General features: G+C 36.3%; 1 protein-coding gene and 1 non-coding gene across 6 annotated transcripts in view; both read left to right on the forward strand.

Annotated features, from left to right (window-relative positions):
- Window positions 1–26,175, forward strand: part of CCDC91 (coiled-coil domain containing 91) — a 395,228-nt gene that overhangs the window by 212,806 nt on the left and 156,247 nt on the right. For 4 of the 5 annotated variants that reach the window (XM_027541619.1, XM_027541623.1, XM_027541622.1 and 1 more), the window contains exon 7: window positions 3,695–3,772. The exons of the other annotated variant lie outside the window; for it this stretch is intronic. In XM_027541619.1, the coding sequence (XP_027397420.1) occupies window positions 3,695–3,772 (78 nt within the window). The remainder of the gene's footprint in view (window positions 1–3,694; window positions 3,773–26,175) is intronic. 5 annotated transcript variants of the gene reach the window in all.
- Window positions 15,414–15,515, forward strand: LOC113893903. Its single transcript, XR_003511415.1, has one exon. It is a non-coding gene; the product is annotated as a U6 spliceosomal RNA (small nuclear RNA).

Raw genomic sequence — 26,175 nt, forward strand, 5'->3', positions numbered from 1 at the left:
TTAATAGCACTCCAATACTTTTTAATGGTTCATGTCATTATTCAGAACCATAGTTGCTGAATGGTCAAACTTTGTTATTGAAATGGTGCATATTCATCTTCAATTTCTAAATAATGATGTAAAAGTAGAATATATTCTGTTTCATTTAGCAGATCTAAATGAATTTGCTTTGCTTTAGATTGTAAAACACTAAAAAGCTTTTGGACCTTTTTGGTTCTAAATTTCAATTCTGAATTAAAGAGATTAGTTGGTAATAGGTATTGTCAATGAGAGAAAAAAGTAAATTAACATTTAATTAGTTAAGTCTGAAAAATCTTGGTTTTAGTAAAATTAAATTGTTTCTTTGCTTCTCGGTTTGTAGGAGGTTTAATATTGTAATACATATTGTTAATTTCCAGAATTTGTTTGCCCATGTAACCTATTTTATATGCTGCTACTGCTGCTGCTAAGTCGCTTCAGTCGTGTCCGACTCTGTGCGACCCCATAGACGGCAGCCCATCAGGCTCCACCATCCCTGGGATTCTCCAGGCAAGAACACTGGAGCGGGTTGCCATTTCCTTCTCCAATGCATGAAAGTGAAAAGTGAAAGTCAAGTCGCTTAGTCATGTCTGACTCTTAGCGACCCCATGGACTGCAGCCTACCAGGCTCCTCCGTCCATGGGATTTTCCAGGCAAGAGTACTGGAGTGGGGTGCCATTGCCTTCTCCGTAGTTTGTTATTAATCAATGGCATTAAGGTAGAGTATATGCTTCTCAAGAACTGCTTAAGATGTTCGAATGTGATGTGAAAAGAAAATGTCATAATACCTGTTTCTCTTTATTTTTTTAAATCTTGAAAACTAAGAAAAACAAAATCTATGTTATTATTCATCATAGAAATTGATACCTTTGCCCTCCTAGGTGCCTTTATGAAAGTCACATACCATTAGTGAGATAACCTGACCTGAATGGGAGTTCGAAAGTGATGAGTTGGTGGTGCTGTCCACATGCGTTTGCTTGTTTTTAGTATAATAGAATGTATGAGCTTGCTTTACTAGGTGATTGGATTTTGCTGCTTTGTTATTTAGTTTTGACTAAAACAACTCTTTAGTCCATCTTAAAGGAGATCAGTCCTGGGTGTTCATTGGAAGGACTGATGTTGAAGCTGAAACTCTAATACTTTGGCACCTGATGCAAAGAGCTGACTCATTGGAAAAGACCCTGATGCTGGGAAAGATCGAGGGCAGGAGGAAAAGGGGATGACAGAAGATGAGATGGTTGGATGGCATCACTGGCTCAATGGACATGAGTTTGTGTAAACTCTGGGAGTTGGTGATGGACAGGGAGGCCTGGAGTGCTGCGATTCATGGGGTTGCAAAGAGTCGGACATGACTGAGCAACTGAAATGAAAACAACTCTCACAGAAATGGGAAAATGACTTTAAAAAAAGATTGCTGCCATGAGCCATAGATTGATAATCATACCAAGAAAAATCAGTGTCTATATCAAGGGCCCTTATTGGTCCTTTATGTTTAGGCTTTTTGGTAAAGAGTGATTTAGCTAGAGAAAGATACATAAAGCTATATACTGGAAAAGGCAATTAGAATTTGATAATGAAATAACAATTCTTGAATAAGTTAAGTATAAGCAGTTTATAAATGAGGAATTGGTAACATTCCCAGGTGGCACTAGTGGTAAAGAACCGGCCTGCCAATGCAGAAGACATAAGAGATGCAGGTTCGATCCCAGGGTCAGGAAGATCCCCTGGAGGAGGGCATGGCAACCCACTCCAGTATTCTTGCCTAGAGAATCCCATGGACAGGGAAGCCTGGAGGGTTACAGAGCATATGGTCGCATAGAATTGGCCATGACCAAGCCAAGTTGGCACATACTCTCACAAGAATACATGAACAAGAACTGTTTTTCTTGTCTTTTTTCCTAAATATCATTAATTTGCTCACCAAGTCCACTGAGGTGATGATGTAGTCATTCAGAGTCCCTGGCTGACAGAGGCCCTCCTGCTGTTTACAGCACATGGCTTTAATTGTCATCCAGGGCAATGACATCAGCAAGCAAATAGTGGGGGACAAAGGAAGTGTGTGGAGGATTTGTTGGAGGTTTTGTGGTTCAGGTCTGAAATGGTGTGCATCACTTCTACCTACCTGACATTCCTAAAATAAATCATACTTGGTTGAGATGTATTATTTATTTATTGCTAGATTCCATTTACTAATATTTTATGTAGAATTTTAGTTTTTGTTTTCATAAAAGAGATTGGTTCATAATTTTATCTTTGCAGATTGAAGTATAAGGGATATGCTTTCTTAGTAAAATATGTGGGGAAATATTCCCTCTTTTTCCATTCTCTGGAAGATTTTGTGTAAGAGTTCTGTTATTTATTAATTGTTTATTAAAAGTAACCTTTTTAATAATCTGCACTTATATGTTTCTAGGTCAGAAGTTTTATTTTGTTCTTAATATAAGATAGGTACTTTTTTTTTTAAACACATACAAAATTTTTCAGAATTTTTATTTCATCTTCTTTCAGTTTTGTTTTTTTTTTCCCTAGGAGTTTTTTCATTTTACCTAAAATTTCATATTTATTGCTGTAATATTTAACAATATCTTACTATTTGTTTAGAAAAATCTATTGGTTGTATAATATCCTGAATTCATGAGTAATATTAGAAATTTTTGTTTTTTATTTTCTTCATCACTTTATTGTTCCTGTCTTGCTAGATTTTATTTTTTCTTCTTTCTTTGGATTATTTTTTTAACAATTGTTTTACATAAATATTTGTCTTTTTATTTTGTCTCTTGTCTTTTTAAAGGTTTTTTTTTTTTTAATATACTTTCAATCATTTATTTCTCTTTTGCTGTAGGTTTTCCCTATCTTTTGGTCCTCTAATCCTGCTTTCTGCTGTTTTACCTATTATTTACCTCATTTATCACATTGAGTTGTAGAATTTGTTTTATGAATTCCAATTCTTTGAAGAAATTCTCTGTACTATCCACTTTCCCCACTTCTCTATTTTCTTGTGTGTATTTATTCATAAATATTGTAAACTTTTTGATAACTAATATCTGAATCACCCATGGGTCTATTTCTTTTGTCTTTTCTATTTTATGTTTCTTTGGTCTCATCTGTTATCATTTCTGATAATTTGCATTAAAAGCTTTACATTGTGTTTGAAAAATTGGAAAGGTTCTGTAGGATGTTAACATTCTCCAAAGAGAGTTCAGCTTCTCCTTTCCTTGGAAGGTAGAATGAGGGTTTGTTCTCCTTAATCTAGTAGTTCTCAAATTTTGTCACATATTGAACTGTTGACATGTGTGTATTACTGGAGAAGTAACGAAAAAAAAAAGGTTCTGGCTTTTTGGATGACACAGGGCCTCCTGTCTCTAGATCCAGGTCCACAGTTGCCAGATGTCTCAAGAGATAACACCATTGCCTTGGGTTATCTTACCTGTGAGCATGGTTTTCCTTTCTCAATTATGGTTTCCCTTTAATCTCACATTGCTATCTTCAGAATGCTTTTAAACAAAGTTTTTTTGAATGGGTTTCTCTTTGTTTTCAGCTTCAACATTGGTGTGCCACAAATCACTCACATCACTTATAAATGCAAAAGTCAATGGTGTGTTATTTTGTAAACAACAGCAACAACAACAAAAAAAAACAAAAACAAATCATAGCTTAGTTTCTTATTTTCTTTCAGGAAAAGCATAAACAAGAATTGGAAGATATGAGGAAAGCGGGTCATGAAGCCCTCAGCATTATTGTGGATGAATATAAGGTAGTTATTTGAGAATCTGTTTCCTTTATTCTTTTAAAGTTTGGCAGATTTTAGTAAAAACATTATGTATATGCAAATAATCACAAATTATAGAATTGTTATTATATTTTCATATGGAATTCCTTTCTGTTGATCAATAGTGCTCATTGAAAGTGTACTTGGTAAATTACAAAGGTAATGTTAGATGTTGCTCTGCATTTGAGAACTTATGGAATATTTGAGTACACAGATTGAAGTTTTAAAGCAAAATGCTATAGAATTAATTGCTGGATTAGCTTTTTTGGTCTTTACTGTGATTCTACTTTTATAGGAAAAAAAGATATATAAATCTGAAAATTATTGTCATACTTTTTTTCTTTAAACAAGTTAAATAGATTTGACATTAAGTAAGTATCAATATCAATGATATACTCAGTATTATTCTGAGTAAGCTAAGCCCTAGTGGGCTGCAGTCCATGGGGTCACTAAGAGTCGGACACGACTGAGCGACTTCACTTTCACTTTTCACTTTCATGCATTGGAGAAGGAAATGGCAACCCACTCCAGTGTTCTTGCCTGGAGAATCCCAGGGACAGCGGAGCCTGGTGGGCTGCCGTCTATGGGGTCGCACAGAGTCAGACGTGACTGAAGCGACTTAGCAGCAGCAGTAGCAGCATAAACTTAAACATTTAAAGCAAATTCAGAGTTTAATGACAAAATCTTTTCCTTCCTAAATTTCATTTTAGATCATTTTTTCCCATAAAGTAATTAAGGAATGCTTTCTTGTTGAAATCAAATTACAACAGTTCTCCCCAGTAATCACATGTGAATGGTTTGATATTCATCCTTCTAGAGATTTCTCTTTAAATACATACACACACATATTTACTCATATCATGCTATATAATTTTGATTTGCTTTTAGAAATATGTTCTACTCAATCTATTCTTTTGTTTCTTGCTATACTTACTTGTCAATATATATTTTCATGTCAGTATATATAAACTTATCCTATTTTTGTCATTGTTCTAGACTGTTACATTCTATATTTATACACATGCACATGCACACACACATATATGTATATATACATGCACCATAATTGGCTTAATTCTACCTGTATAATTAGGCATTAGTTTATTTTTTATTGTTAATTATTATAATAACTGTTTAAAAAAATCCTTCTATTATATGTGGAGTGTAGACATTATTTGTTGATTCAACTTCATCCCTAGACAAGATAGAAGTTCATTTCATTTTAATTAGCTGACAGTTTAATGTCAAAAAGCTTCCCATAACAAGCATTTGAATAAAAGTAATAAAATAAATAGATCTAGATTTTAAGTGAAAGACACTTTAAAAAAATTGAAGGTATTAAAATAGTCTGGTAGATGATAGGTCTTGGGACCTGGAAGGTCATTTTTATGACCACACCCAATACAGAAACTTGTGCCATTCTTGAGAAGGCTGTTTTAAAACGTCTGCTTTTTATAGCTGTGATTATTGGCTCTTTTCTTTATAATGTTGGGAATTTTTCATTCTACTAATATAAACCAGCTTTATAGTTATTGAGTTGGAGGAAAGTGTATAGGATCTATTTTGAACCATCTTCTCTTTTGTCCTAAGGCTAAGGGTGGGAAGAATTAAAATAATGGAATTTACATAATTCTCCTGGCGTATTATATGATGTATTTTTGGATGAATTTATGTTTTACTTATTTATATTTATGAATTCTAAATTAAATGTTGTGAAAGTACTTACATTGTTGTGTTGTTCTGAAAAACTTAGTATTTTATATTTAAAATTTTTTTGGTTCTGGCTCTACATATTTCCTTTGCTAAAAACATGTTTATAGTGTATTACTTTCAACACTGGCAAATAATGAGTTTAAAAGCATATGTGACAACTTTGCAAATATATTTTGTAAATTATATTTTAAAGAAAATTAGTTGAGAGCTACTCATTTCACCTCTTTGTCTCATATCATTATGGGATGCTTATTTAAAAAAAGAATTTAGAAGTTTCAGGCATTATGTATTTATTTCAATTTGCTTAAAAGGATTAGGTATCAAATCAAGTATTTTACAAAGTTATATTTATCATATTATACTTAAGTCAGTTAATACGTAAACTATATAAATTCTCTTATAGCATGGAACTTCAGTGTAAATACTTTTTATATAACCTTCTGTATTGATTTATTGGTGAGCTTCACATTTTGCACAAAGATACTATAGTATTTTTACAAAGGATATATCTGATAATTATTATATAAAATTTTAGAAACCAAAGTGTCTTAGAATGATACTGACAACTTCATAGTACTATGGAAAAACTAAAGTAATTTAGATAGGAAAAATGTCAATGTTTTCTTGGTTGGTTAGTTGTCTTTGTAATGTAAATGTTGATGATTTGTGGCCTGTTATGGAACAAGAAAAGAAACAATTTTGTTTTTTTCCATCATGAATTCATGCATGAGAAGTTCATGTGCTAATTATTATATTTTGCTTCTCTTTTTGCCTCATTTGCCCCATACAAGGTACTGGAGAAGTAATCAACCCAGAAGTATCAATGAGGTCAGACAGTAGACCCCAAGAAAAACCTACTCTTTCTATCCAGAAGATCAGGAAAGCTTCCACTTGCTTTAGATAATAAACATTCTAATTCCACCAAATACCAGAGAGCAAACGGTAGCCCAACTCCAAGCCCTGCCCACAAAGGCTAGTTAAGGGGGCCTAGATTTGACCTTTTACCAGTTCGTAATGAGGTGCCCTTTGTCATCCTCATCGGAGCGGTGTGTGTGTTAGTTGCTCAGTCATGTCAGACTCTTTGTGAACCCATGGACTGTAGCCTGCCAGACTCCTCTGTCCATGGGATTTACCAGGGAAGGATACTGGAGTGGGTTGCCATTTTCCTTTTCCAGGGGATCTTCCTAACCCAAGGATCGAATCTGGATCTCCTGCATTGCAAGCAGGTGCTTTACCATCTGGACTACTAGGGAACCCCGTTGGGGTGGGGTCACTTTCATTTTTATATTGATTTTAGAATCAGTGTGTAAATTTAAAAAGTCCGAGTTGGATTTTAATTGTGTTTTCATTGAATATGTAGATCAATTTAGGGAGTATTGCCATTTTAACTGTATTAAGTTTTCTGATCCATAGTCCTGAAATGGCTTTATGTTTATCTTCTTTAATTGCTTTCAACAGTATTTTATAGTTTTCAATATTCTTTTATTCTTTTTGACAGTGTTCTAAATTGAATTGTTTTTCCTAATTTCATGTTTAGATTGTTCAGTGCTGCCATGTTTTTGTGTGTTGTTCTTATACATGGTCATTAGTTCTAATAGTTGTTTAGATTTTGTAAGATTTTCTATATATAAGACCATGCCATCTGCAGCTAGAGATTGCTTCCTCTTTTTCAATCTGGATGCTTTTCATTTCTTTTTTCTTACCTAATTTCCCAGGTAGACTTCCAATATAATATTAATAAGAGCTGCAAAATATATATGTATATATTGATTAACAATTAAGTATGATGTTATCAGTGGGATTTTTATAGATGGCCTTTATTAGGTTGAGGAAATTTCATTTTTATTTGTAGTTTGTTGTTTTTTTTAAATCATGAAAGGCCACAGGATATTATCCAATGCTACATCTCTGTTGAAAAAAAATTTTTTTTTTTCCTTTATGTGATGTGTTCCACTTGTCTCCTGCATTGCAGGCAGATTCTTTACTGTTGAGCTTCAGGGGAAGCCTCTATTATTATGTATTGTGTACTAATATCCTTATCTTTTGCTACTTTTGGGGGCAAGAGGAGAAGGGGACGACAGAGGATGAGATGGCTGGATGGCATCACTGACTCGATGGACGTGAGTCTCAGTGAACTCCGGGAGTTGATGTTGGACAGGGAGGCCTAGCGTGCTGCACTTCATGGGGTCGCAAAGAGTTAGACACGACTGAGCGACTGATCTGATCTGATCTGAATAATGCTATATCATAATTCATACATTTTTATTCTCTAAATTCCTGAAGAAATTTGCATCTCTGCAAAAATTTCCTCTTTAGGAGTCCTAAGAATTTCTACTAGTAGAGCTGTTTGATTGAGTCATATAAACCTGATCTAAGCCCTAGCTCTGGTACTTACTAACAGTGTCACCTCCGGCAATTTATTATATATGAATTTTAATTTCCCTATAAGTATATGAGGGAATAAAACATAGAACTTATTCAGAGAAGTATTGTGAGGACCCAGTGAGATAATGAATTTGATCATGGCTAATAATAATAGTATCACTGATTCGGTGGACATGAATTTGAGCAAATTCCGGGAGATGGTGGAGGGCAGAGGATCCTGGTATGCTGTAGTCCATGGGGTCCCAAAGAGTTGAATGTGACTTAGCCACTGAGCAACAAAAACAACAATGATGATGCTGTCAATAAATTTTTGTAATTTAGTTATTATAACATTCAATATATCAGTTTTCTAGTATAGCAATTTTAATGGCTTATCATTGTCTTACAGCTGACTATTAATTAGCTTACTTCTCATAATTATACGGTGTGGATGCTTGTTTCAGTCTGTTTTAGAAATGTCTATTTAAGAGAAAGCGATCATGGTCTAGCCCTTCATATTCCTGGGCTTCTGCTAAAAAGTCATTGTTCTTTTATTCATTTAGAAAGTAATTATTCTCCAAATAAAATAATTAATTAAAAAGAAGAAAGTAAATAGGTTGCTTCAGACTGAGAATGAAAGAAAGAAAGTAAAGTCACTCAGTCATGTCTGACTCTTTGCAACCCCATGGACTGCAGCCTACTACTAGGCTCTTCCATCCATGGGATTTTCCAGGCAAGAGTACTGGAGTGGATTGCCATTTCCTTCTCCAGAGGATCTTTCCAACCCAGGGATCAAACCTCGGTCTCCTGCATTATTGGCAGACACTTGACTATCTGAGCCTCCAGGGAAGTCCATGATGAATGAAAGGCCATGTGAAATTCTGCTAAAGTGCAGAAGAAAACAACGCTAACACTAGCTTAATGTGCTACATATGCCAACTTTTCCTATAATATTTACTTCATTGTATTTATTTTTTTCTTTCATGTCATGATTTAAGAAATCCTTTATCCTGATAATTAACAACAGTAAAATAAATGGAGATCTTGGGATACTTGCCATAGGAACATGCCATATCTAAGATTGTTTACTACAAGGAACAAGAATTTTCTTTTACTTGTTTAACTGGGCTTTTTTCTTCAAACTGTCATTTGCTATTATATACACTAGTTCAGACTTCACAGTTCTTTATATCTGTAGTTTTCTCTATCAAGTATTACTATCCATGATATGTGTGTGTGCCAAATCACTTCAGTTGTGTCTGACTCTTTGTTATCCCATGGACTATAGCCCACTAGACTTCTTTGTCCATGGGGTTCTCCAAGCAAAATTACTGGAGTGGGTTTCTGTGGCCTCCTCCAGGGGATCTTTCTGACCCAGATCAAAGCTGTGTCTCTGAAGTCTCCTGCATGGGCAGGGGAGTTCTTTACCACTAGTGCCACCTGGGACACATCCATGATGTAGAGCACCTTTTTTATTAAGGTAATGTATAGTTGTATTACTGGGCTGCTATTTGGCTTACGATGCACTTATCAGTTGTCATCGATTAGGGTATCTTAACCTGCACTTTTTGCAGGACATAATAAATTACCTTGGTTCCTTTTAAGAAATCATACTAATTTTCTTCTCTAGAAATTTAAAATCAGTTCACATAGGTGGGATTTAGGCATCTGTATTTTCTTTGAAGTTTTAGAAGTCATTCTGCTACCCCGAGGAGGTTGTTAACCATCAGCTTATCCCTTCATGTTTATTTGCCTATCATTATATCCTATCTGTTGCTATTTTCCCCATTCTAATTATCTAAATTGAACCTGTCAAGATTGTGTGTGGGTGGGTATGTGTGTCTGTGTGCATGTTTAGATTGAAATCACTATGAAATTTTTCCTTATGAGAAAATGAGAGATATTCTGACAGATTTAAATGACAGTTGAATGCACCACTTTCTGTTTTTAAAAGTTACAAAAGAAGCAAAAGTTTTAGCTGTAACTAAGGAACTAGATTTATCCCACATTAAGATTTTTTTAAGTGAAAAGTTAAAGTGAAGTCGTTCAGTCGTGTCTGACTCTTTGTGACCCCATGGACTCTAGCTACCAGGCTCCTCTGTCTAGGGATTTTCCAGGCAAGAGTTCTGGAGTGGGTTGCCATTTCCTTCTCCAAAGATTTTTTTAAACTTACGTCTTATTTTCCTTTATGTAGGATAAGTGATCAGAGCAAGAAAAAATTTCTTTACAGTGGAGTATTGGTATAATAGCACAGAGGGACTGTCAAAGAAAATCATATATAGAAAAAATACAGGCATATTTGCTAAAATAAATGTAGTTCTTTAACTTAAGGCATGTGATGCCCTGAATTTTAAAGAGAAAGTATCTTGCGATCTCCATTTCTCGCACAGATATGTTTGGTTCTTTTTTTTTTTTTTTCCAGAACTATTTCTTTATACATTTATTCAGTTAATATACTATATGTAAGTGCTTGAGGCAAAACTATTTTAGATGTTAATACATTCTTAAAATTAATTTTATTTTTTACCCAAAATGGCTTTTGGAAAGAATTTTCCAAAGAAAGTTCTAGTTGACTCAATGTGTTAAACTTCAAAGCTAGAACTTTTGCTCACATGCTCTAACAGTGAGTGGAAAGTACTCAAAAAATTAAGTTTAGCTTGTTGTTTCTGTTTTATTTTATTTTACTTTGAGTCCGGTTCATTGATGATCCCAAATTGACATGTATAAGATAACATAGGTTTTTTTGGTTAATAGTTTTCTTTTACTACTATATATTGAATCTTCTTTTTCAAGAATCTTCTTTTTCAAGGCAATGACAAAAGACTGCCTCCTTTCTTTCTTTCTTTTTAATGTGGTGTTTGCTTTAAGATAGATCAGTTAGAAAAAAGTGCTTTTCCTTTTGAAACTCTAGTATTCAGAATTTATTTCATCCTGAAGTTGTTTTTGCAAGTTAGTTATTTTTTTTTGTTCAGACTCAACTTGTTTATTTTTCAAATTGATTTACACTCAGCTGCTTTGTTGTTTAAACTAAAGGGATTTAGACATTTTTCAAATCATAGGAGATAGAAGTGTTGAAACATTGAATTTGATATAGTTGATAGATGAGTCAAAATGGTGACTGGAAAGTTAGCCCAAAAAAGGCAAAAAAGAAAATGCATTTTGGTTTAATATTTATTGCAAACACCAATAAATTATAACTCTAGTGATTTAAAGTCTATTACATATTTCTTGGCCCCCTCGTGGGTGCCTAACCTAAACATTTTCTGTATCAGTTTTTTGATGATATGAAAATTAGTTCCTGGTCATCACATTCGTTTTCAAACTAGAAGTTCTTATACCCTCTTCTGAAACTTTAGAGCTTTCTATTCTAACCCTTGTGTTTTGTGTGCATACTTCTGGCCAAATTGAGTACCTTTAAAAAATTCAGGTTTACATATCTCAAGATATTTCCACCAGAGTAGACGTATAGACATATACTCATTTTTCAGTCTTTGTTTCTGAAAGCTTGTCTGAATTGATGATCTTTAACTTGGTATATTACATCCCAGATGCCAAAAGCTACTGAGCGCTAGACACATGATTCAGTGAGTACAGTTCAGTCGCTCAGTTGTGTCTGACTGTTTGCGACCCCATGAATTGCAGCACGCCAGGCCTCCCTGTCCATCACCAACTCCGGGAGTTCACTCAGACTCACGTTCATCGAGTCAGTGATGCCATCCAGTCATCTCATCCTCTGTCATCCCCTTCTCCTCCTGCCCACAATCCCTCCCAGCATCAGAGTCTTTTCCAATGAGTCAACTCTTCGTATGAGGTGGCCAAAGTACTGGAGTTTCAGCTTTAGCATCATTCCTTCCAAAGAAATCCCAGGGCTGATCTCCTTCAGAATGGACTGGTTGGATCTCCTTGCAGTCCAAGGGACTCTCAAGAGTCTTCTCCAACACTACAGTTCAAAAGCATCAATTCTTCGATGCTCAGCTTTCTTCACAGTCCAGCTCTCACATCCATACATGACCACTGGAAAAACCATAGCCTTGAGTAGACGGACCTTTGTTGGCAAAGTAATGTCTCTGCTTTTGAATATGCTATCTAGGTTGGTCATAACTTTTCTTCCAAGGAGTAAGCGTCTTTTAATTTCATGGCTGCTGTCACCATCTGCAGTGATTTTGGAGCCCCAAAAAATAAAGTCTGACACTGTTTCCACTATTTCCCCATCTATTTCCCATGAAGGGATGGTGCCATCTATTTCCATGAAGGGACCAGATGCCATGATCTTCGTTTTCTGAATGTTGAGTTTTAAGCCAACTTTTCACTCTCCTCTTTCACCTTCACCAAGAGGCTTTTTAGTTCCTCTTCACTTTCTGCCATAAGGGTGGTGTCATCTGCGTATTTCAGGTTATTGATATTTCTCCTGGCAATCTTGATTCCAGCTTGTGCTGGACACATGATTAGTGCTTATAAATATTTTACTCATTTAAATAAGCAGGCAAGGTATTAGCTGATTCTTTTCTAAAGTCTCAGAACATTTTATGAAGAGAATTTCCTGATTTTTTTTTCTTATGTTTAAGTACCAGAGTATTGAACTATATACACTAGAGTTTTAGCTTATCAGACACATACATTCTCTGCTATTCAGAGTGAAAGATGGTGCAGAATTGCTACATAAACTTAAATTGTTCTTAAATTATCTTGAGTAAAATTCTTTATTTCCCATTTGATCAACCTTGGTTTTATTGAGAGTATTGGTTCATTGTGCATTTCTCAAAGGTTGGTATGCCTTAAGTCTCTTGTGCTATGGACTGCTGCCTGGAAAATCCCATGGACGGAGGAGCCTGGTAGGCTGCAGACCATGGGGTCTCGAAGAGTTGGACACGACTGAGCGACTTTACTTTCACTTTTTCCTTTCATGCATTGGAGAAGGACATGGCAACCCACTCCAGTGTTCTTGCCTGGAGAATCCCAGGGACGGGGAAGCCTGGTGGGCTGCTGTCTATGGGGTGGCACAGAGTTGGACATGACTGAAGCGACTTAGCAGCTGCAGCAGCAGCAGCTTTGAATTTCAGCAGTGTAACATATGCAAATGCCAGCTTAGAATATCACATGCCTGCTATATTCCATTTTTCAAAAGCATCTACTTGCTAGTATTTTATTTGAACTCTTGAGTTGTTTGTACTGTTTTATAAGGGAGAACATAATACATTTTGGAGACCAATTTTTCCCAGGGTGTAGAATTACTTTTATTGTATAAAGTTCTGCTCCAAGGAGGAGGAAATGACATTTTCTCTTCTTTTGATGTTTTCCCTTGATTAGAGATTGCTAACTTTTTGTGTAAAGAGGGGATAAGTAAAAATGAAGATATGTGAGATATGTTATATATCTTTTAAAAAAAAAAATTACACCTTTTTGTTAACCCAAAGATATGAAATAAATTTATAGTTTTAGTTATTTGATTGAACAAGGATCCTCATAAATTCCAGCTTTTATCATATGATCAGATTTTTCCTGGACAAATAAAGATGTTTGCTGTTGCCAATAGCGTTTGGCCTAACAGCGTGCTAGATACTAGTGATTGGTTTGGAACTCACAACTTGGCTTGTACATTCTTATCCCTCCCATCAAACTTAACCTCAGCAGAGGATTGAGAAAGGTTTGGTAGTTGAGAACTGTTCTTATGTGCCTCTGAGTTTTCTGGGCTAAGCCAGAATCTTGCATGCAAGGCTATTCTTGTGGTTTTCCAGCCAGGCCAAAACCAAAAGGCATTGGAAACATTGCAAGAAAACTTGTTCTAATATAGATTTAAGGCTTTCCTTTATATTGTGACTGGATTTTCAGCCTGATAGTCAAAGGAATGAAGGAGAAGACTCCATTCTGCATTGAGGCTATAAATTTCAAATTTTTGCTGCAGAGAAGACTTTGAAAAATAACTCCAAAGATTAACAAAAAAATTAATGAATAGGTTTTATTTAGTTGTTTCTTAAGACATGTAAGACCTGCCTTTTTCCATTAGTTATTTTTGGCTTACCTTCCAAAATGAAATTTAAATATCATTTTTTTTTTTTATATCACATCAGGTTAATATTTGTGAGTAATGTTAATGAGACTTGAAAACTGTATCAGTGTGATTCTTGTCCATTGTTAATTAATTACAGACTTCTGCTTATTATCATGAAATAATACTTATGGTCTATCATAAGTACCTTTTATCCATAATAATATTATCTTTCTGTGTTGAATGAGGCTGGGTCTGTTTTGTTCTTATAGGGTTGAAATAAACCCCTTTAACAATGTTATTTAGGAAGTTTCTAAATCTAGTAGGAGTGCTTAAAGAGTGAGTTTATAGTAGTATCTAAAGAATATAATTTCTGTAACTATTCTAGTCAATGTGATGTATCAGTTATGTGATTTTTAATCTTCCATTATTGTAGTGAACTGAATTATCAGTAAGGTCTGTCTGTAATCAGTCTTTTTCAATTTTTGATAGTATTGAAGTCTTACATGTTTATTAGACTTTAGAAGAGATGTAATTGATGTGTTACAGATTTATTTTTATTGGAAACTAATAATCCAGTTAGTGGACAATTACATACCATAGTTCTTAAAGGCAGAAAAGATAAACTGGTTAAAATTATTCTTATAAGTCCAAATGAAGATATGTATATAAAAAACTACTTTAAAGATTTTTTTCTAATTTCTTGCCTGCTTGAAAAGTAATAAAAGGGGAATGGTTAACTTTATGCTTTAATCTGAACTATAAACCATTAGTGTACAACCCAGTATCAGAATACACATCTGGTTTTGATTTTATCTGCTAAGTTTTAGTTAATTAGCTTTTGGGAAATTTTATATATACATATATATACATATATATGTATGTTTTGTGTAATTTTATATATACATATATATGTATATATATAATATATATATATGGATATAGATATATAAGTGTATATAAATGGATAAATTTATATAAATGTATATAAACATATTTAAAAGTATATTTATGTATATATATACATATATAGAGAGACTTCCCTGGTGGCTCAGATGGTAAAGCGTCTGTCTACAATGCGGGAGACCCGGGTTTGATCCCTGGGTTGGGAAGATCCCCTGGAGAAGGAAATGGCAATCCACTCCAGGACTATTGCCTGAAAAATCCCATAGACAGAGGAGCCTGGTAGGCAACAGTCCATGGAGTCACAAAGAGTCGGACACGACTGAGGCACTTCACTATATCACTATATACATATATATACACACATAGGTAGTGCTAGTGGTAAAGAACCTGCCTGCCAGTGCAGGAGAATGAGAGACACAGGTTCAATCCCTGGGTCAAACAACAGACTTCATCCATCATGTGAAATGAGTACAACATATGCTGGGATGGATGAAGCCAAGCTGCAATCAGGATTATCGGAAGAAATATCAATAACGTCAGATATGCAGATAATACCACCCTTATGCCAAAAGCCAAGAGAAACTAAATAGCCTCTTGATGAAGGTGAAAGGAGAATGAAAGAGCTGGCTTTAAATTCAACATTCAAAAACTAAGATAGTGCTTGCTTTGGCAGCACATATACTAAAATTGGAATGATACAGAGATTAGCATGGCCCCTGCACAAGGATGACACAAATTCGTGAAGCATGCCATATTTTTATAAAGTAATTAGCCTCCAATTAAAATAAATAAATTTATATTTAAAAAATAATAAAATTTAAATATGAAATAAAATGATTATAGAAAAGAAAAAAAAAGAATAAAGATTCTCTAACTGTATAGCATAGGGTTCTATATTCAATATCCTGTGATGAACTATAATGGAAAAAATATGAGAAAGAATATATGCATCTATGTAACTGAATCACTTTGCTGCACAGCAGAAATTAACACAACATTGTAAATCAACTATATTTCAATAAAAATCAATTAAAAAAAATAAAAGTAAACGATTTAACTACGAAAAAAAAAAAACTAAAAACCCTAAGATAATGGCATCCAGTTCCATCTCGTCATGGCAAATACATGGGGGAACAATGGAAATGGTGACAGACTTTTATTTTCTTGGGCTCCAAAATCAATGCAGATGGTGACTGCAGCCATGAAATTAAAAGACACTTGCTCCTTGGAAGAAACTCTATGACAAACCTAGGTTGTGTATTAAAAAGCAGAGACATCTCTTTGCCTGTTGACAAATTCCATAGAGTCAAAGCTATGGGTTTTTCCAGTAGTCTTGAATGGATGTGAGAGTTGGATCATAAAGAAAGCTGTGTGCCAAAAAATTGATACTTTTGAACTGTGGTGTTCAAAACTCAGTTTTGGAGAAACTTTTGAACTGTGGTGTTCAAAACTCAGTTTTGGAGAAAACTCTTGAGAGTCCCTTGGACTGCAAGGAGATCCAACCAGTCAATCCTAAAGGAAATCAACCCTGAATATTCATTGGAAGGACTGATGCTGAAGCTTGAAGCTCTGATATTTTGGCCACCTGATGTGAAGAGCAAACTTATTAGAAAAGACTCTGATTCTGGGAAAGATTGAAGGCAGGAGGAGAGGAGGACAACGAGGATGAGTTGGTTGGATGGACATGAGTTTGAGCAAACTCCAGGAGGTGGTGAAGGACAGGGAAGCCTGGCATGCTGCAGTCCATGGGGTCACAAAGAGTCAGACCTGAGTGAGCGATGGAACAACAATCAAGAATAAATTATTAGGGAGTAAATGATTTGCCCTATTGTCTTCAAAGTATATTATTTCTTTGCCAAGGAAACATGCATACAATACAAAATTTAAAAGATATGAAAGTATGCATGTGTGTGTGTGTGCTAAGTTACCGCATTTGGTCTGACTCTTTTTGTGACCCTGTGGACTGTAGCTGCCTGACTCCTCTGTCCATGGGTTTCTCCAGGCAAGAGTACTGGAGTGGATTTCCATACCCTCCTCCAGGGATTGAACCCTTATCTCTATGTCTCCTGCGTGGGCAGGCAGATTCTTTACCACTAGCGCCACCTGGGAAGCCCAGAAGTATGCATAGTAAAAATTAAATTTTGCTCCCATTGCTGTTAGAGTATCAATTCCCATCTATTCTTTAGGCTTTATTGCTTCCAGAAGTGAGATAATTTGCTAAAGATTGTCATGTCTCTGATTTGCAATAAATTGATTGTCAAATTGTTTTATAGCAGTGAGAAAGGAATTCCATTTGAAGAATAAAACTTGTAGAGTCTGATTTTATCCATGTGGTTAGAAGCACCAAGTTCAAAAGTTATCCTGTTTTGGTAGTTTAGCAGAATATTCATGTAATCAAGTTTCTTGGTAGTTAATTCATTGTAACAAGTTAATTTGGGTGCCAGCAAGGTCTTCCCTTGTGGCTCAGGTGGTAAAGAATCCTCCTGCAATGTGGGAGACCTGGGTTTTATCTCTGGATGGGGAAGACCCCCTGGAGAAGGGAAAGGCTTCCCACTCCAGTATTCTGGCCTGGAGAATTCCGTGGACTGTATAGTCCATGGGATTGCAAAGAATCAGACATGACTGATAACTTTCGATAAATCGATAATCAGTAAATCACTACTTTGTATTTTAATGGTGAAATACTTCCATACTAGTTAGTATATTAACAATTTCTCTGAGACACTTAGATGACTTTGTCCCTTCCCTGAGGCTTCATCCTAACCCCTCACAGTCAAGCTAGAGATCAGCACTGCAGGGACCTCTGACACCTGCTCCAGTGCTGAGGATGACACTTCTGATGTTTTGGTGCCCAATCTTATGGATTTTAAATAGTTTACACATCTCCCCATGCAATATCACTTCTGTTATATATGGTTTTGGAGTTGAAACTCCAATACTTCGGCCACCTGATGTGAAGAACCGACTCATTGGAAAAGACCGTGATGCTGGAAAATATTGAAGGCAGGAGGAAAAGGGGGTGATCAGAGGATGAGATGGTTGGATGGCATCACTGACTCGATGGATATGAGTTTCAACAGGCTCCGGGAGTTTGGTGTTGGACAGGGAAGGCTGGTGTGTTGCAGTCCATGGGTGTCACAAAGAATCAGACATGACTGAGTGACTGAACTGAACTGAATATATGGTTAACACTTAGCTGGAAAAGAACCAGCTTGAAGTACCTTAAATTGTCATCTAAGTTTACAACATTCTTCTCTTTGTGATCAAAAAGAAGACATAAAGGAGAATTTCATCTTTGTCAGTGTGAAAGTGAAAGTGAAGTCGCTCAGTCATATCTGACTCTTTGAGACCCTATGGACTGTAGCTTACTAGACTTCTCTGTCCATGGGATTTTCCTGGCAAGAGTACTGGAGTGGGCTGCCATTTCCTTCTCCAAGATACACTTTGTCAGTGTATCTTCTGATATATTGATTTTGATGAAACCTCTAATCTCACTCAACTTTTCAATGTGAATAAAAGTTCTTTTCTAATTTTTGAGATCTATGTTTGGTAAATGGATGTCTATTAATTTGGAGGGAAATTATTTTAACTATCTTAAATCTGGTAACTTAAAAAATATTCTTGATACAATTTGAATCCAAATAGCTTGAGTTTCCTTTTCATGCAAATAAGGAGTTTAGTTTTCAAAAATCAGCAGAAGGTTGAACAATTCTCTTTTGAAAGTTTATCAATGTAAAGAATTAACTTAGCGATCAGAATTTTACAGAATTCCTTTATTACTGGCAGAGACGAAACTCTATTACTCCTCCTATTTATTAGATAACACATCTGAGACATGGAGAAGCACAGTGCCCTGATCAAACACGTACAACCAGAGAAGGAGTTGTGAATATAGTCAGATCATTCAAAGCTTGATCCAGAACTTTATTTAGCAAGTTATGCTGCCTCCTTGGAAGGTTATTGATTGTGTATTTAAGTCAAATATTCCTGACATGTACATGGGTTTCTTTTTTTCGTGGTTTCTGATATTTCAGAAAACGGAATGTTATGTCTTTAGTGTTTAATAATTAGGTGCTGCATTGAGTCCTATGAAAGATTCTGGAGAGATTTTAGTCAGAGTTCTTTTTTTTTTTTTTGCCTTTTCTTTCATTCCTTCCTTTCTTTCTTCTTTAACTGAAACTGTAGCTCTTATGCAAGTCACAAGAAATAATATTGTGGCATCTGAGGGAGAGGCATGTCCATATGGCAGCTTTTCAGAAGTTTAAAGTATCTGGAAGGCAGACATGCAGCGTCTCTCTGCTGAACTTAATTTTAGAAACTTCTTAATTTTAATGTGTTGTCCATGGCACAAAAGAAATTTTCACTGGGAGACTTTTGTGGTGTTTGAGGTAACAACTCTGATGTTACTAGAATCCCTTAACAACAGGGCCAACAGGAATGATTTCTTCTGTCCTAAAGATTTTTTTTCTTTGGCTTTCACAGCCCGCAGAGCATTTTATAGCATGGCCAGACTGTATTGAATTTCCATGTTTAGATCTACACCCATCATGTAACATTTTTCTTTTTGAATTAGTGTAGTGCCACTGCACAGCACTTCAAATACTAGAAAAATTTAGGATCTCTACAATTCCAAATGCTTGAGATCTGTGACAAGATAAATTTTCACCAGCTTCTCCATGACCTTGACACTGCTGTTGTTTAAGTTAAGGAAAAGGAAGGGTGGGGTCGTTTGTTTTTTAATCCATTTATCCATAATTTTAGGAACTGGTGTTTGTCCTGCTTTCTAAAAATAAATTTGACCAAATCCATTACTATAACTCTGCAGACATCTGGAGTTTACACTCTTGAGAAGCATGCACCTTCATTTTCCCCAAGGGTTAAACTTAAAGATTCTAGATGTTGCTTAACTTCTGCCTGCCTGGGTAGTCAGGCCATGAACCTGAGCTCGGATTTAGATCCAGGTTTTTAAAGTAAACCCAAGCCTTAATTTCAGATAGAAGTTTTTCTTTAAGAGAGTTATATTCCCTAGTCCTTTTTACCTTGTATGTTTAAATCACTTACCAGTGATAGATTTTGATCACGTTAATTCTTTTTGTATTCCAACAAAATTTTCTAAAATGTCTAAATATTGTTTTCAGAGATAACCTAATGTTTCTCTTCTAATGCAACTACATCTGTACCACAGTTGAATTACTAACTCACTGAGGTCTTAAAATATGTGTGTCTGTATCAGTTTCTCTTCCCAAACTACAAGCCAACAAAGCTATAGATTGACATTTTGGATCCCAACATTGGCAGAAGATATCTGATTAGCCAAGAGTCATTGAACTTTAAGACATGTTAGTGAGCTGCCATCATTTGGACACTATATATTAATTTTCATCATCTTATCTTGTCACTCTAATTCACTATAAAATGGAGAATGTAATTCAGTATAAAATGGAGAATGTAAGTATTATAGAAGAACTTCATGCTAATAGCGGGTCCAGATGAAGTTCAGGTAGATGTTAATTGGCATATATACGTGTAGCATATCTATGGCACTTTTCTGTGAGACCATGAAAATCATTCAACTGTTCTTTTTAGGATTAACCCCTTCATTACCAGAGAGGATAATTTTATTACTCTTAATTATACTGAATAAAAAGTGGTATATACATGGTGCATTTATGTGTGTGTGTGTGTGTTTAGCTGACAAATATCAGTGCTACATATTTCATTCTCACAAATTGTCTATTGATGAAGAATTTGTTTTATACCACTTGACTGTTTTTGGTACTTTGAAACACTGAAGAAAATGAAAGTAGGTCAGATTATAGAAACTTTCTTGTTTGAGTTAAAAATAAAATGCATTTCCATGGTTCTATGTGATTGCCTTTGTCTGGAAGTCTGGTGCTGCTATAGCATCTGGTTGGATTCCCTGTTTTGTATGATCAACAGTGGCCTTTTTACTAGTTTTACAATTCATCAGCCTTTATTCCCATGATAAAACTTCAGACATTTTTCTTTGTTGGAAATGTTCTTCCCTCAGATTCAAAATAAAACTGAGTTCTTTTCTTCCTCATTTGTGACTTCCTAAGAGAGCTCTTGACTTCCCCCTCTGAAAAGTTTCTCCCCCATTATTCTGTTCCTTTTGCCCTTTTTAATTTTCTTTACAGCATGTAACACCATCAGAAATGTTTGTTTATTGTCTACCTTGCAATCTTCTTTGTCTTCCCCATTTTCCTTATCTACAATGTGAACTGAGGAGAGTCAGGCTCTTATCTCTCTTGTTGGGTGTGCATCCCCAGTGCCTAGAACAATGTTGGGAATAAAGCATGCATTCAGTAAATATTAGTTGAATAAATAAAGCTTTAATGAATAATTATTGTTGTTCAGTTGTTAGTTCAGTTCAGTTCAGTCGCTCAGTCATGTCCGACTCTTTGCGACCCCATGAATCGAAGTACGCTGGGCCTCCCTGTCCATCACCATCCCCCGAGTTCACTCAAACTCACGTCCATGGAGTCGGTGATGCCATCCAGCCATCTCATCCTTTGTCGTCCCCTTTTCCTCCTGCCCAATCCCTCCCAGCATCAGAGTCTTTCTTTTCCAATGAGTCAACTCTTCGCATGAGGTGGCCAAAGTACTGGAGTTTCAGCTTCAGCATCGTTCCTTCCAAAGAACACCCAGGGCTTATCTCCTTTAGAATGGACTGGTTGGATCTCCTTGCACTCCAAGGGACTCGCAAGAGCCTTCTCCAATACCACAGTTCAAAAGCATCAATTCTTCGGCGCTCAGCTTTCTTCACAGTCCAAATCTCACATCCATACATGACCACTGGAAAAACCATAGCCTTGACTAGATGGACCTTTGTTGGCAAAGTGATGTCTCTGCTTTTGAATATGCTATCTAGGTTGGTCATAACTTTCCTTCCAAAGTGTAAGCGTCTTTTAATTTCATGGTTGCAGTCACCATCTGCAGTGATTTTGAAGCCCCCCAAAATAAAGTCTGACACTGTTTCCACTGTTTCCCCATATATTTCCCATGAAGGGATGGGACCAGATGCCATGATCTTCGTTTTCAGAATGTTGAGCTTTAGCCAACTTTTTCACTCTCCTCCTCCACTTTCATCAAGAGGCTCTTCAGTTCTTCGCTTTCTGCCATAAGGGTGGTGTCATCTGCATATCTGAGGTTATTGATATTTGTCCTGGCAGTCTTGATTCCAGCTTGTGCTTCTTCCAGCCCACCATTTCTCATGATGTACTCTGCATCTAAGTTAAATAAGCAGGGTGACAATATACAGCCTTGACATACTCCTTTTCTTACTTGGAACCACTCTGTTGCTCCATGTCCAGTTCTAACTGTTGCTTCCTGACCTACATAATATTTTCTCAAGAGGCAGGTCAGGTGGTCTGGTATTCCCATCTCTTTCAGAATTTTCCACAGTTTATTGTGATCCACACAGTCAAAGGCTTTGGCATAGTCAATAAAGCAAAAATAGTTGTTTTTCTGGACTCTCTTGCTTTTTCAATGATCCAGCAGATGTTGGCAATTTGATCACTTCAGTTATATCCAATTCTTTGTAACCCTGTAGACTGCACCAGCCAGATTCCGCTGTCTTGCAGGGGGTTGCCATTTTCTATTCCAGGGGACCTTCCTGACTCAACAGTCTAATCCCCGCCTCTTATGTCTCCTGCATTGGCAGGCGAGTTCTTTATCGCTCACCCCACCTGTGAAGCCCACTGTGAACAACAGCTATGTGCTATATGTGCTAAGTCGTTTCAGTTATGTCCAGCTCTGTGCAACCCTGTGCACAGTATCCCACCAGGCTCCTTTGTCCATGGGATTCTCCAGGCACGAAATACTGGAGTGGGTTTCCATGTTAATTTTCTTATTTTATTTTTAGTTAAATTGGAAAAGATCTGAAATAGATTTTAAAAAGGCAAACTCTCTGGCTAAGTCCCTTCACTGTTCACCTGAAACTGCCACAACATTAATTGGCTATACTCCAATACAAAATGTTTATGGTGTTAAAAAATAAAAAGCAAACTGTGATAGTTTCCTAAGAAAAGTAAAATTGTATTTGATTTCAAATGACCCTTTATAGCAGTTTATTTATGTGTACTACTTCAGTCCAAAAATTAAACTAAGACAATAGATACAGACCTAGTTATCATCAGTGTTTTAATAGTTTTTCTATGAATTGGCAATTAATACAAATTGGATATACTAAAATCATGATTCATTTCTTCAGTTCCTTCAATAGTTATTTGTCTTCTATTAGGAGAAGGCAATGGCACCCCACTCCAGTACTCTTGCCTGGAAAATCCCAGGGGCAGAGGAGCCTGATAGGCTGCAGTCCATGGGGTTTCGAAGAGTCGGACACGACTGAGCAACTTCATTCTCACTCTTCACTTTCATATTGGAGAAGGAAATGGCAACCCACTCCAGTGTTCTTGCCTGGAGAATCCCAGGGATGGGGGAGCCTGGTGGGCTGACGTCTATGGGGTGTCACAGAGTCGGACACGACTGAAGTGACTTAGCATAGCATAGCATAGGTACTATTGTAGGTAAAATGGATCCATCAGTGAATTAATCACAGATTCCTATTTCCTAGGGCTTAATTTTTACTGGGGATATTTATTTTGTGTTTTGTCTCTAGCTTATTCCTATTTGTAAATTATGACTTAGGGGATTGACTTTTAAAGTAATTTTAATTAATTAACTATTGACTAAAATTAGCTATGAAGTGTTCTTTTAAGGTTATGTGCTAAATGCCAACATGATATTAATGTTTCAGAGACCATCTGGTTCTTTAGACACATCTGCTCTGAAAATCTGGACAAGTAATTAAATTTGATGAGGCTGGAATGAGATCTGTAGAAATTGGGCTGTTTCAAGGGAAAAGAGAAATTCTGTGGATTTGTTGGTACAGTGGATTGTAGTTTGGTTTGCAGTAGTCCACTTGAGCTGTAACTTCTCCACTCACTTAGATTCCAGTGTATACTCAGTTCCATTAAAAACAGTCTGTCTACTGCTTATGGGTATTGGTTGGTGTAGCAAGTTTTTTGACTTAATATCATTATTTTCTAGTCTAATCATTAAAGAATTTATAACATACATTTTTTTCAAGGAGTTTATCATCCTTCACATGCCCTATTTTGTTTATTCAAAATTTATGCTTGTGGAGTAGAAAGAATAAATGTTTCTAGTCTAAAATAATAAAAAAAAATTCAGATCTCTCTTAGGAATTAAATGTATTCAGCAACAAAGTTGGTAACTGAACTTGGTAGTTATAATTTGAAACTTAGTGAACTTTCTAATGAATATTGATATAATTAAAACTATGATTTTTAAAACATTAATCTCAGTATAAGGAATGCCACTCCCCAAATAGCTATTGCATGTGTATGCTATGTACAAATAACTGTAAAAACCTCTGTGTAATATATAAAGCTGAATATAAACGTGACATAGTTCCTGTTCTAATGAAATCTATGATCTTGTTCACACCTTTAAAATTATTCTTGAAGAAGTGTGGTCAGTAGTTTTCCTGTCCGCTAGGATGATACAGTGGAGAAGGAAATGGCACCCCACTCTAGTGCTCTTGCCTGGAAAATCCCAGGATGGAGGAGCCTGGTAGGCTGCAGTCCATGGGGTTGCTAGGAGTCGGACACGACTGAGCGCCTTCTCTTTCACTTTCACTTTCATGCATTGGAGAAGGAAATTACAACCCACTCCAGTGTTCTTGCCTGGAGAATCCCAGGGATGGGGGAGCCTGGTGGGCTGCCGTCTCTGGGGTCGCACAGAGTCGGACACGACTGAAGTGACTTAGCAGCAGCAGCAGCAGCAGCACGATGATAACAGAGGATCTCGTAAGACTGAAGCTAAAACCTAAACATGTTGAAAATTAGCAAAATATTCCCTGCTTTTGGTATCATTTTTTTCTTTATAGAATGCTTGTGTGCATCTTTGTTTTTCTGCCTCTAGATATAATGAAAATCGTAGTGCTTTGTGTTGAGCAGTTTAAAATAGCTGATAAAGGAACTAATTCTTTCATGAATAATTTTTGTCGTGTTATTTAAACACAAGGGAAGGATTACTTGTGTCTTTGATATCTCTAGAGCCGATTACAAAGGAAAAAAACAATTAAAGGAAAATGTTAAGATTAATGTGCATTTTTGAACATAAGTCACAGGAAGTGCTAAGGCAGTTATTATAGTATATTACACAGGAGAATAAATATCCAGTTATATAATGATAGAATTAGCTATAAAACCTTGTAGATAGTACCATTGTTTATTACTATGTATGTCCACAATGATTAATATTCTACTTAGAAGGATTGTTTTCGGACAGCACATCCTTTGTTTGGACAGTGACAATAGTAATTCCTCTGTTCCGCATTATCAGTCAGTCAGTTCAGTCGCTCAGCCATGTCCAACTCTTTTTGACCCAATGGACCGCAGCATGCCAGGCCTCTCTGTCCATCACCAACTCCCAGAGTTTACCCAAACTCGTGACCATTGAGTTGGTGATGCCATCCAACCATCTCATCCTCTGTCGTCCCCTTCTCCTCCTGCTCTCAATCTTTTCCAGCATCAGGGTCTTTTCCAATGAGTCAGCTCTACACATCAGGTGGCCAAAGTATTGGAACTTCAGCTTCAACATCAGTCCTTCCAATGAACACCCAGGACTGATCTCCTTTAGAATGGACTGGTTGGATCTCCTTGCATTCCAAGGGACTCTAAAGAGTCTTTTCCAACACCACACTTCAGAAGCATCAATTCTTCTGCGCTCAGCTTTCTTTATAGTACAACTCTCACATCCATATATGACTCTGGAAAAACCATAGCCTTGACTAGATGGACCTTTGCTCGCAAAGTAATGTCTCTGCTTTTGAATATGCTGTCTACGTTGGTCATAACTTTCCTTCCATTGCACACCATCTGCAGTGATTTTGGAGCCCCCCAAAATAAAGTCTGACACTGTTTCCCCGTCTATTTCCCATGAAGTTATGGGACCAGATGCCATGATCTTCGTTTTCTGAATGTTGAGCTTTAAGCCAACTTTTTGACTTTCCTCTTTCACTTTCATCAAGAGGCTCTTTAGTTCTTCACTCTCTGCCACAAGGGTGGTATCATCTGCATATCTGAGGTTATTGGTATTTGTCCTGGCAGTCTTGATTCCAGCTTGTGCTTCTTCCAGCCCAGTGTTTCTCATAATGTACTCTGCATCTAAGTTATATAAGCAGGGTGACAATATACAGCCTTGACGTACTCCTTTTCCTATTTGGAACCAGTCTGTTGCTCCATGTCCAGTTCTAACTGTTGCTTCTTGACCTGCATATAGGTTTCTCAAGAGGCAGGTCAGGTGGTCTGGTATTCCCATCTCTTTCAGAATTTCCCACAGTTTCTTGTGATCCACACAGTCAAAGGCT

The sequence above is a fragment of the Bos indicus x Bos taurus genome, chromosome 5, assembly GCF_003369695.1.
Source record: "Bos indicus x Bos taurus breed Angus x Brahman F1 hybrid chromosome 5, Bos_hybrid_MaternalHap_v2.0, whole genome shotgun sequence".
In the NCBI taxonomy this organism is placed as follows: Eukaryota; Metazoa; Chordata; class Mammalia; order Artiodactyla; family Bovidae; genus Bos; species Bos indicus x Bos taurus.